At 48.7% G+C, this 12,579-nt stretch overlaps 1 protein-coding gene across 10 annotated transcripts in view; it reads right to left on the reverse strand.

Moving 5' to 3' along the window:
• Positions 1 to 12,579, reverse strand: part of ABCA1 (ATP binding cassette subfamily A member 1) — a 138,883-nt gene that overhangs the window by 20,212 nt on the left and 106,092 nt on the right. For 8 of the 10 annotated variants that reach the window (XM_073345951.2, XM_073345953.2, XM_073345946.2 and 5 more), the window contains 12 exons: positions 11,845 to 11,984; positions 10,553 to 10,690; positions 9,452 to 9,672; positions 8,847 to 8,919; positions 8,123 to 8,325; positions 6,226 to 6,274; positions 5,039 to 5,152; positions 3,363 to 3,514; positions 3,098 to 3,222; positions 2,514 to 2,612; positions 547 to 736; positions 302 to 396 (listed from right to left, as the gene is read on the reverse strand). In XM_073345951.2, the coding sequence (XP_073202052.1) occupies positions 302 to 396; positions 547 to 736; positions 2,514 to 2,612; positions 3,098 to 3,222; positions 3,363 to 3,514; positions 5,039 to 5,152; positions 6,226 to 6,274; positions 8,123 to 8,325; positions 8,847 to 8,919; positions 9,452 to 9,672; positions 10,553 to 10,690; positions 11,845 to 11,984 (1,599 nt within the window). The remainder of the gene's footprint in view (positions 1 to 301; positions 397 to 546; positions 737 to 2,513; positions 2,613 to 3,097; positions 3,223 to 3,362; positions 3,515 to 5,038; positions 5,153 to 6,225; positions 6,275 to 8,122; positions 8,326 to 8,846; positions 8,920 to 9,451; positions 9,673 to 10,552; positions 10,691 to 11,844; positions 11,985 to 12,579) is intronic. The other 2 variants (XM_073345952.2, XM_073345950.2) reach the window with 1 other exon arrangement.

Below are 12,579 nucleotides of genomic sequence, written 5' to 3' on the forward strand. Positions count from 1 at the left end.
AGTCAATGGAAAGACTCTCACTGACTTTGCATCAGTCCCTCCAAGATGATCGGGAAGGGACTGTTAGCTCTACACAGGCGGGTCTAAAAGAGCCGAAGTGCGTACCAGGGAGTCGAAGCTGGGGTGTGCCAGGAGAAAGCGCAGACTAAACTCACTGAGCCTCCCATAGCGCCACCTCTGCAGATGGCCCAGAGTTTAAGGCTCTCTAGGGGTCAGAGTCACCCCATAGGAGTTATGTGGTGCAGAGGTCTCTGCACAGGGGCAGCAGCAATCGCCAGGGAACAATGTGTGTAATAGGCACCTTTTCCCAATGATCTGCGCGTAGGTCTTCACCAGATAGTCCGATACGTTCCGGCCCGTCAGGTTCTGCAGGATGTCACCAGTGTTCTGTTCTCTCTGGTGCCAGGGGGAAGCAGAGGGACTTGGAATCAAGGATGTTTTCCTTGGCTTCATGCACATCCCCCAAAAGACCCAACCCAGCCGCCCGTGCTCCACGCACATCCCCGGGCTGCCCTGGGGCTACCGAGCAGCTGGGACCTCTCCTACCTGTGGAAGAGGCAGCCCCCCCGCGCCAGGTGGGCACACAGGGAGCATTTTCTTGATCTTCTCATTGCTGCATTCGCAGGCCGGGGAAGGGTTCTCCATGGTCCAGTTGCCATTCAGGAAGACGTCCAGGACCGTGTCGGGGACAGAGGCGGTGGTCCATTTATCCTCTCTGACCAGGCAAGGAGTGTCTCTGCATGAGGCCAGAGCCAAGGCAAATGCGACGTTTTATGAGACCGGTCAGCTGGCTCCAGGGCGGCTCCCCAATTCCGCTGCCCCAAGCAGGCGCCGCCGAATTGCTGCCGCGCCAATAGCGGCAGAGCTGCCGGCCAAAAGCCGCCACGGCGGGGAGGGCGTCGGAGCTGCCGCCAAATTGCCGCCGCGGGACAGGGACGGCCGCCCATTTCCCACTGCCGCCCAGGCACCTGCTAGCACCTAGTTTGCTACACTACGTAAACAGTCAGCGCCGGTCAACGCGCCGATGGAGTTTTCCGAAGCGCTCCGCTTGGGCCTAGCTCCGCTCCCGCTGAAACCAACAGTCAGACTCCCACTGGCCTAGCCTGGCCCCCGGGGAAGGCAAAGGGAAAGCTCTCAGTAACATCAATGGGAGCAGAGTCAGGCCGACGCCGGGCACTTTGGACAATCCCACCCATTATCACTCCTCTCGGGGGAGCTTCGAGACCTTTATTTAACTCCGCCTCACAGCCCCCAAGAGAGCTATTTTGTGGGGCGGGGACGCTGACACGCAGGGGTGTTTGCGGGCTTGGGTGGGCCCCGAATGCCAGCTCTGCCTTTGGGGTGGACATGGAGCTGCGCTGCCCCAGGGTAGCCCCAGGAGGCAGTGTGTCTCGGAGCTCCCGTTCACGCAGGGTGAGTCTGCCTGCTACTGCACAACTTTGCAGGTGCAGATAATTACCCCCCATCAACCGGCCTACCCCACTGCCTGATGTGTGGGGCAAGGAGCTATGGCCCCATCACCACCCTACCCAGCTGGGGGCAGTGACTTCAGTTCTGGGTGGCCAGATCACACAAGGGTTGGTGGCGGGGAGGGTTCTCCTTTGTGCCTTCCTTCCAGGCACAATCAGGCCATAAATGACTTGCCCAAAGCCACGCAGAAAATCCGTGGCAGAGGCCTGTCTCCAGGCCTCCCATCCTGCCTGCTAGCCATGAAAGCCCACTTGTGGAAGCCACACACAGAGAAATCCTGCAGAACACGGAGCAGAGAACTGTGGGAGCAAAACAACTAGACCAAGCCAATGATACACTGCCCCGTGGCCAGTTCAGCTTTTTCTTTTCAAAGCCAGAATCCCACTGCTGGTAACCTGGGGACACCCTTACGTCTCTATCCCGGTCAATGACAGTTCCCAGCAGGCTGCCTGCATGGAGCACGAGCAATGGTCTGGGAAACCCTGGGGGGCAGGTTCTTGAAGAAAGAAGGAGAGAGGTTGTTTTCACAGTACACGACTGCACCCCTTTGTGCTCTGTTCTGCCCTGCGGAGCGAGTAGCTCCCACTAAAGTCTGGGTCAATACTCGCAGTGAGCAAGGGGAAGGAAAAGCTGGGCCTGAGCCTGCAACCCTTCCTTATCTGAGTGGCGGTGGCAACGAAGGTTGCCACCATAAATCAATACTTTAATACAACATAGGAGGCAAGGGTCCTACACCTCTGAAGGAAGAGCTTTCAGATGAGTCCAGGCCGCTGGGATCAGGCCTTCTGCTTGGTATTTCCCTAAGCTGATTGCTACAGCTACTTCTAACTAACCTCCGCCATTGTGCTAATACGAACACCGCACCCACCATGCTGAGGTTACGACCCCTGAAAGTGGATTCGGAGGCTGGTGGCAATGGCAGCTATGATTTATGTGACACACATTAACAGCATCTACCGGTATCTGAAAGCAGCAGCAACATCCAGTGGCTTAGAAATGACAGAGCTGCTCCTTGCGCCTACCCTTGCTCGGGTTCTACTTACGGAATGGAGTGTCCTTCCACACAGCGGGTCCCAAAGCCGGGTTCATTGACAAGAGTGTTCACAAGCTTCTGAGTGCCCGCATCGTCTGGTGCGTCATTGCTATGGGCGCATCAAAGAAACACAGTCAGGGCACCGAGATAAGGCTTGTGCAGCAAAACCAGCAACATGGCAGGGCAGAGACACAGGCAAGAGGGTAGGAAAAGGAACTGGGTGGAAAGTCTCCTGTGTGGAATGTGTGTGTTCTCTCTCTCTCTCTCACACACACACACGAAAAGTACTGTAACATTTGGAAAGAGTTTGGGATACTTTTAGCTTCTTTTCTGTGTGATTTAGCATCTGAGAACAAAGTGAATTGAGATCTGAGGAAGAAAAGTGAAATAGTATTCTATTCCTCCTGCCATTCAAACTCACTCTTATTTGGAGCTTGCCTTGTTAAAGCTACAAACAGGCAAAATGGTGCCTTTTCCTTACACTGTACTTTGGAGCTATGCACACAAATGCAAACTTAGGTGATGAGACCGTAATGGTGAATAGAGAAAGCAGAACCAGTCCTAAAGAATGTTTTCTGGTCATTTGAAAGGTACCTGATAAAAGTGTACTGCTCATCATACATCCAGGGCTGCAGTTCCAGGCTGGGGTATTTCCCAAAGGGAGGTACGATCAGGCTGAACATGAGAGCAATGCACACAAACACAGCTGGCAGTACGATCTGAAATCACAAGGGAAGAGGCAGAGCCACCTTTAAAAGAACCGCCCCCATAGGCATCAGCCACCCAGAGTGATGCATTTAACCACTCGGAGACACTGGCCGTTTCAGTGACCTCTGCAGGAGCTGCTGCCTGGTCTCACCTGGGCGAAGAAACCCTTCCTGCTGCGCTTGGCAATGAGCAGCCTCTTCCACAGCAGAGCTACGAACTGCTGCCGGATGAGCTTCCAGCCCTTCATCTGGTAGGAGCCTTTGCCATCCACCCCACTGAGCAGGTCTGTCTCTCTGGATTCTGCTGACAACGAATGATACAGGACTCTCACCCACATAGAAACAAAAGCAGATTTCCTTCTCCTTCAGAGGCTGCTCCTGCTTGTGCAGACAGAACCCTGGTGGCTGCCCATGTTCTTACCACTGTGTCTCCTAGACACGCTCTGAGCACAAAGGAGTATGGCGTGCAGTGGGGCCAGGGGAAATGATCTCTCATGAATATGCATTTGAGTGTTTATCTTTCTGCATCACCGAGGCTGAGACTACTTCTCCAGACAACCTTCTGATCTGGCTGCCATTCATTTCCAAAGGGAACTGGGCATCCAAATCACACATTGCCTGATGTGTGGGGAACCTCACTTTTGGAAACCTCAGCCTTACAATCTATACCAGTGGTTCTCACACTGTGGGTCACGACCCCCTTTGAATGGAGTCACCAGGCTGGCTTAGACTTGCTGGGTCCCAGGGCTGAAGCCCGAGCCATACTGCCCAGGGCTGAAGCCAAAGCCTGAGGGCTTCAGCCCTGGGTGGCAGGGCTCAGCTTCCAGGCCCCCGACTAGAGGCCGAAGGCCTTGAACTTCTGCTTTGGCTCCCCTGCCCGGAGCAGTGGGGCTCGGGCAGGCTCAAGCTTCGGTCTCCCCTCCTGGGGTCGTGAAGTAATTTTTGTTGTCAGAAGCGGGTCATGGTGCAATGAAGTTTGAGAACCCCTGCTCTATACTATCTGTTGATTAAACCCCTCTTGGAAGCAGAGGTGGGCCAAACCAGAAATGCCAGCTCTGAACATCCCCAAACATTGGGGAAAGTTCCACTCTAGATGGAACTTTTCAGCCCAGGTCCACCTTTCATTATAAGGTGTCCTATAACAGACAAAGGTGAATTATATATTTATCCTGAGGATTAAGAATATTAACTTGGCCATAAGGAAGGGTAGATGCATTTCAAAGGGCAGGGGAATGTTGATATGACAGCCGAGATCCAGCAACATCTGGACATAGAAAGCCCCTGCTTGAGTTATTGTGGCTAGGTCACATTGCCATAGTCTAGGTATCACTATGGGCACCTCTCTACTATAAAATGTCCTGATGCAGTGCCCAAGGAAATCACTGAAAAAGCTCCCATTTGACTTAATGGGTTTTGGGTCAGGCCCTAAGTCTGTCCCCTTTGGACAGACTGTCTCATGCATGTTCACACATTAGATTCTCTTGCCTTGGCCCATGCAGGGAAGCAGAGATTAATAAACATCCTGCATGAGGATGGAGCATCCAAGGTTAAGTATGTCAGGAATTCTAGCACACTTCAACAAATGCCGGAGAAACTAATAGGACATTTGCTGGAAGGAATTTAAATAGCGTCCAAAACTCTTCCAGGTGTGCTGGTTAGTTCGTTTAAATGCCCTCATAAAATCTAGTATTTCTTGCATTGTGATTCACCCAAGAACATGGACAATGAACACATTTCTTTAAAACATTAATATTTTAGAACTGTAGATTAGTAATGAGGCACAGACAGACAGTTGAGATTATTGCAGTACAGCTCCTTCCATCTTTACCTGGATCTATGTCTGAATCATTAGGGTCGAAAGCATCATCTTCTGTGAATGGATGAAGGCAGCTCTGTCTGTCTCCAAAGACACGCCTGTTCCTTCTTGCAGGTAATGTGCCATCTGAAGAGGACAGCACATGTTAGCTGATTTGCTCAAGTTAACAGAGACAGTGAACAACCCTATTCTTCTATGAGCCCCAAGCACTGGGAACTGAAGTGTCACCAGCAAGCTACTGTATAGAAATCTTCACTGAATATTTGCTTTCAACTTTTAAGAAGTTCCCATATGCAGACTGAACAGCTGTAGACTGCCTCTGAGCTGCTGCTAAATTAGCACCAGTGCGGGGAAATGTAAAGTGCATTGATATGTAAAGTGAACCCATGTGCCAGGTTTCATATGGTGTCCAAGGAGCTTACTTTTAAGAACACTTCAAACGTCCTGTTTTCACATTGATCAATTAAAATTTGGGGGGCGGGGGGATAATCCTAAAATGTTAATTCAAGAGTATTGTTACATTAAGCAGAATTTGTTCTGTGTTTCCCAGGAACAAAGAGTCTAGTAGAACAAATTCGTGGTGCGAAGAGCAGCATTTGTAGTGAAGAGAAAAGTCAACTGAACATAGACACAGTCAGAGCTGATCATTTGCTCAGAAACTTACTTAATGACATATTCAATGTTTCATGATAAACTCATTTGGACACTAAGTTACTGGAAAAAATCTTCCATTCCAAGAAATATGTGCACGTGTCTTGACACTCAGTAATGACAATTTTGTATGGCTATTTTGTGACTTTAAAAAAGTCACCACAAAAGTGTTCCAGTTTCTGATTTTGAAAATAATTTGTGTATCATCTTTCACTTGTGACTTCTACACCAGGGCAAGAACCATCATTTTACAGATGGAAAAGGTGACACCCAGAGAGGTCAACGGATTTGCCCAAAACTATAGCACGTGTAAGTGGCAAAGTGGGAGACAGAACTCGTATCTGCTAAATTCCACCCCTTGCTCTAACCACTAGATGGTTGATTCTGCTTGCCCAATGGCTTAATTCCTTGAATGGGAATTTATATCAGTTGAGAATTTAACCCTCTGTCAGTTGTGTGCATAAGGGATGATGCATGCAAATCCCAGGTATAAAGCTGTACACATAGAACCTCCTTTGACAATGCAGCCCTGAAACGATTGCACTAACCTGAGGTCTCTGCATCCACCCCATTATCTTCAGCCACTTTGAGAAAGATCTGACAGGCAGAGAGGTTAAAAAGAAAATTAGAAGTGGTCTAATACAGCAATAATGTGCTGCCTGATGTAACATGGGAGATCCAATGATTCCAGTACAGAATGCATCATGTCAACATGAGGGGCTATATGGAATATCCCTTGCCTATAGCAGTGGTTCTCAACCAGGGGTACGTGTACCCCTGGGGGTACTCAGAGGTCTTCCAGGGGGTACATCAACTCATCTAGATATTTGCCTGGTTTTACAATAGGCTACATAAAAAGCACTAGCAAAGACAGTACAAAGTAAAATTTCATAGTCAATGATTTGTTTATATTGCTCTGTATATTATACACCAGAGGGTCTCAAATTGGGGGTCAGGGGTCACAAGGTTCTTACATGGGGGCTTGGGAGGGTCAGAAGCTGTTGGCCTTCACCCTAAACATTTGCCTCCAGCATTTATAATGGTGTTGAATGTATAAAAAGCGTTTTTAATTTATAAAGAGGTGTCGTACTTAGAGGCTTTCTATGTGAAAGGGGTCACCAGTACAAAAGTTTGAGAACCACTGCTCTACACTGAAAGGTAAGGACAATGTTTATATTCCAATTGATTTATTTTATAATGATATGGTAAAAATGAGAAAGTCAGCCCTTTGTCAGTAATAGTGTGGCTGTGACACTTCTTTTGTCTGAGTTTATGTCTGATTTTATAAGTCTTTAAGTGAGGTGAAACTTGGGGGTACACAAGACAAATCGGACTCTTGAAAGGGGTACAGTCGTCTGGAAAGGTTGAGAGCCACTGGCCTAGAACAACTTAGAAATATAACCAGTGTGACACCTGAGGACTTGGCAGCCAAATGCAGCCCTATGATTTTGATTGCTGAGTTTGGGACAGTATTTTTGGGGGGGGGGGGGCGGCGGGAAAGGGGTGAACAGCACACATGTTCCATTAGCTCCAGCTAAGAATGGCACGGGACATTTTTTATCTGCTCACTATTCAATAATCATGATGCAGAGTAAGCACTTATTGTAACCTTCATCCCTTTCCAATGAAGATGCACATATGAAGCGTGGTATTAAACTGGTGGAAGTCCACCTGCCTTCTAATCAAGAAGGAACAACATTCCCAGCTGTGATGGGATAGGCTTTCCCCTGTGATTTCTTACACAGGAAGGACCAAGTTTTCAAACACAGAAGACAACAACAATGTTCTAGAAGCTGCTGGAAGAATCAGGTTTTCCTCCAACCAGTTACAGAGGAAATCATGATAGTAAATGTGTTTCAGAAGGTGTTGCAGAATACAACAGACAGGGCTTCAAGGGGACTGGCTCTTTGTGCTGCTCTGGTGACGCAAAGCTACAGGAAAGCCAGTGTGCCCTAGTGAAAGTGAAATCTCTAGGTGGAGGAGAGTCTGGGCAGGGGATACGACCAAAATGTTGCTGAAATCCAGCAATCCCTGGCTGCTGGAATGGCCCCTTGGAGTCTCTTGGAACCAGGTGCACTTACAGCAGCCCCGAGATATCTGAAAATACTTGACAGAGTAAGTTAAAAACCTGATCATTAGAAAATAGTTCGGGCCAGACCCCCAGCTGGTGAAAATGGGGAGCTGTACTGTCTATAACAGAGCTGTGCTCACTCACCCCAGCTGAAGACCTGGCCCTCAATTTTTAATGCACGTTTCCCTTGTGGGCACACTTAAATTGAGCAGGAGGAGAGAATTCTTTTCACACTTCCGTGGGTTATGAACTCAGGGCCAGACCAGTTCCCTGGTTGACAGGTTTCCCATGGATACACAGGGGATTTTGCCGTGGAGTCTGCAATTACTTGTTTGGCATTGTCTAAGCCATCAGATGAGCTTCAGCTCACATACTTCCTCCAGGGTAGTCTCCGAGATGCCGTAACTCGAAATGCCCAGGTCAGAGAGACGGTCGTCGATCTCATGGAACAGCTCCACAAAAGCTCCTTCTCTAGCAGCTTCATATGGCAAGATGTAGGTTAACTCATGGCCAATCTCCTCTACCAGCCTGGCCTCAGGAACATGCTTCATAATGAGGTTGGAGATAACAGAGACGTCTGGAGGAACCAAAATACAAGATGCCTGTCCTGTTACTCTGTGGGTCACCGGTAATAAACACTGCAGAGACTCAGGAATCTCACTGAGACACATCCTCAGCTGGGGTAAAACACAACCCAGTGAAGGATCGACTTCAGTGGAGCTAAGCCCCAGCTGCAGATCCAAGCAGCTATTTCTATTTGCACCATTTCTGAAGACCTTTGAAAACAGAACACAATCAACAGCCCTGCAAGCCACACTACACAAATGTTCTCTGTGCAGTGCTAACAATTGGCAAGCACATCGGCTTTGATGGCCCTTAAATTCTGGTCTCGTTTGATCGTTAGGTAAAATTTCATACTATTCAGCACTTTGCATTCATTATACTTTGCAAGTATTAAATGTCCCTCAAAACCCCAGATAGGGCAGTGCTGTTATCCTTTTTTTTACAGATGGGGGAACAGAAGCAGAGAGGTTAAGTGAGTTGCTCAAGACCACAGCGGTGAGATTCAATTTCATGCATGCCTTTTTCAGTCCTTACCTATTGTCAAGGTGTCACTTTCATGGTCACTGCCAAGCCCAGCATCCGAGCTGCTCTGGGAGACACTGTCGTCCTAGGTACATAAGAAAGGATGAGCATATGTTAACTGGATCAAAAGGCAGCCAGCTGTATGCTGCACTCTTCTTATAACACCACCCAGAGAGGCCAAGCAATCCGGATGCTCTAGGAAGGGGCTATAGCGTAGAGGATCTTAATGTCCTTTATTGTAACAAAGGGTTGAGATAAGTACTGTAAGAGGATGTAAGAGCAGAAGCTAATATCAGCAGTGATGTATTTAATCTATTCAGGTAAGCAGCCAAATTGCAAAGCAGCAGCATCCATTGTCAGGCCAAAAACACTGTCATTAAAGATGCCATGCAAAGAGGGTGTAATGGACACAAGCCTCCAATGCAATGGTTTAACCGGATCTGATCTCAGGGCTGTGCCAAGGTAGATAATGCTTCTGTGCCGTGCTAAGGGATTTCTTTTCAACCCATTTACTCCATTGCATTTTAACTGTTGCTTCTTGGCAGCCTTAAGATTTGGTGTAAGGAGGACAGAGGTGGAAGGAGAAAGGAAGTGGACAGCCGCTATGGGAACTGTACCTTTTTCAGATACGACACCGTACTGCTGCTGTTTCTGCAGGAGCTCAGTGAAGAGTCCACATCCTTCTTGACCAGGGTCAGGTAATAGCCTGTTCCCAGCTGGTTCTTCAGGAACAGGGAAGAGCCAATGCAGCACAGTTTGCCATGAGAAATGATGGCGATCCTGTCCCCTAGGATGTCTGCCTCATCCATGTGATGTGTGGACAGAATGATGGTGCGTCCTGTAAACAAAGAAGGGAAGACAAACACCAAGGAGTTTGCCAGTAAGTCAACAATATCAACGTTCCTAGGTCATGGGGGATGCAAGCACCCTGCCCTCCCCATACTGCTAAATGGGTCCCTGGTATGAGTGGGGGAATGGTATGGAATAAGTTAACAACTACTAGCTCCGGTGGATTCTCTCCTCTCCTTCATGACCTAGTCCCCATCCTGTTTGTATTTCGCCACTCGTCTTGGTAGGCATTTACAGTGCTAGCTATGGAAATAGAACAAGCCACACCCAGCAGTGAGTGGACACACAGTGATCTGAGCAGTGGAAGATGTGGTGCTCCTGAATTCCCGATTCACCAGGTTCTGCTCAACTGGAGCAAGGGTTGTGATTTCAGGGTACACCAATGAAAGGGGTTTCATACCAATAAGTAAGCCTACTTAACACCAGAGGGCTTTACCCTAATGCAGACACCAAGGGTCAGCTTCTGATCTGAGCTACACCCATATGAATCCAGTTACTCCAGATTTACACCTGTGGCAGTGAAATCAGAATCTGCCCTCCTATCCTCTTCCCTCAGTGGGAAGTGTACGTAGAACATGGTTTACTCTTGAGCACTGAAATGCAGTCCCATCAATTAAAGAGAAGGGTCTCGTTATAACGAGACTGCAGAAAGGGTCTCATTAATAGGGAATGCAGGTGTCTGGGTGCCCAGAGCCCAGGGCTGGGGCTGTCTGTTGCCGTCTTCTACCAGGGCACCAAGGGATTTGCAATGACACGTTAGTAACAATTTCCCCATACGATCAGCAAAGGCAGAACAATGTATTTTATCAAAGCCACAAACCACTGATGCCCTTTCGCTTTCAACTATAACTGGGTGAAAGAATAGCTACCTTGGCGATACTTCAGAAGCAGTTCCCATATCCCTCGGCGAGAGTAAGGATCCACCCCAGCTGTTGGCTCGTCCAAAATGACAACCTTTGATCCACCCACAAAGGCCAAGGCCACCGACAGCTTTCTCTGCATGCCACCTGCGAAGCAGACGGCACGAGAGAAGAATTCAGGCTGGAGGTGTGAACAAAGGAGCAGTGATCTGTGCTGTAAGGTGCTGTGGGAGAGATTCCTCACCCCCTGCACACAAATGCCTTCTGAAGCCAAGTGTGCACACAGATAAAGGTAAATCACTCTAGGCTCCATCCTCCCGCCATGACAGAGCTCTGCACCGTGCCTGGGAACAAGGAGGGGGAAGGGGAGCCCTTCAAGGAGCTGGTCGTTGCTCCTGGATCTTGCGCTGCTTACCAGCATCAGAGCAGCTGAGCAGCTGATCTAACTTATTTGACTGGTGTAAAGTCTGCGAAGTCCCTTACTGCCAATGGAGAATTGGCAGAGTGGAGCTCCACCCCACCTACACTGGGAGCGGGGCAGCTGGTGCAGGAGCCAGTGCAGCCAGCCTCACACCAGCAGAGTGTTCTCCTACACAAGCGGATTCTCAGTTAGCCGTTTGGGGCCAGAATCCACTCATCTGGCACTGCCTGAGGGGGATAAAGCGAACAGAGCAGACTGGAGAATACAGGCTTTAACCACTTTGCTTTTGGCTAACTTTCTAGGGGTGGAGGGCAAAGCATTGCTCCAGTCACTGCCCAGGGTGCCAGACGTACTGGTTTAGTTTTATATTTTATTAAGATGTCTAGAGATCTTTGAACACTGGCTACTGATAAATTCAATAGTGTATTTACTATGAGAGCTTTTGTAATGACTGTCATTGGATTGAAGCTGGGACCTCTGGAACTAGTGGGCAGGGGGCTCAGGGAGGGGAAGGTGCTGATCCGCGGGGCCATTAGTGCATGCTGAGCACCCACTATTTTTCCCCCATGGGTGCTCCAGACCGGGAGCATCCATGGAATTAGCACCTATGTCAACAGGGATTGAACCTTGGCAGGTCCAGAACTAAGAGCATAAGTCTCCTCATCTTGAGCTACAGGACTAAGTTCTCAAGCTACTAGCTGTAGCAGACCCACCTCTGTTGTAGATTAGGCATGGAGGTGGATATTTAACACACACTGAGTGGCAGGTTACACTGTAGTACCTTGCTTTGCCTCTCAGTATTAGGGAACGACAGTGCCCTTGTCGAAGCCTCCTGAGCAGCTGAGATGAGACACGCAAAGGGCTGAAGAGTTGGACCTACCAGAGAGTTTGCTGGTTCTAGCTTTGAGTTTGTGAGGCAGGCCGACATCCAGCACCATCTGCTGCATCTCCTCTTTCACCTTTTCTTCTGACAGCCCTTTCAGACGTGCGTAGAACCAGATGTGCTCTTCCACAGTCAGCCTAAGGGGTAGGGAGCAGAACCGGCAAGGCACTATGGCTCAGTCAGGCTCAGACTCATCCCATGAACCGTTTTTTAATTAGTTACAAAACCCATTCTTATTTAGGCAGGAAAATATTGTACAGGGATAAGATTTTTGGAAGTGACTAATGATTTGGGGGACTCAACCTGGGACACCTTAGAAGGGCCTGATTTCCAGAGGGTAGGTGCTCAGTGCAATCTGAAAATCAGGCCATATTAAGGTGCCTCAGGTTGGACTCCCAAACACTGAGGTGCCCCAAATCATTAGTCACGTTGGAAAATTTTAGCCTTTTTTTTTTAATGGAAGGAACAGTTTTCTAAAAGAAAAACTGGGAAAATGGTCTCGATGGATGTGCAAGGCACTGCTGATAGACCCCAGATACATCGAACAATAAAACAGAACCTACTTCTGTCCAGCTACAGATTCTGAACACCTCCATCACTGAGCTATCCCAGACCACATATACAACTCAGAACAGCACCTCCTGGGTGGGAAGTAATCCCTAGTAGAAGCCACTATTTGCTGGTTTGAGCCCATGAGGTGCAATGTCTCCCATGTGACACCAATGACCCTCA

This window comes from Lepidochelys kempii, chromosome 5, assembly GCF_965140285.1.
Source record: "Lepidochelys kempii isolate rLepKem1 chromosome 5, rLepKem1.hap1, whole genome shotgun sequence".
NCBI classification, from domain to species: domain Eukaryota; kingdom Metazoa; phylum Chordata; order Testudines; family Cheloniidae; genus Lepidochelys; species Lepidochelys kempii.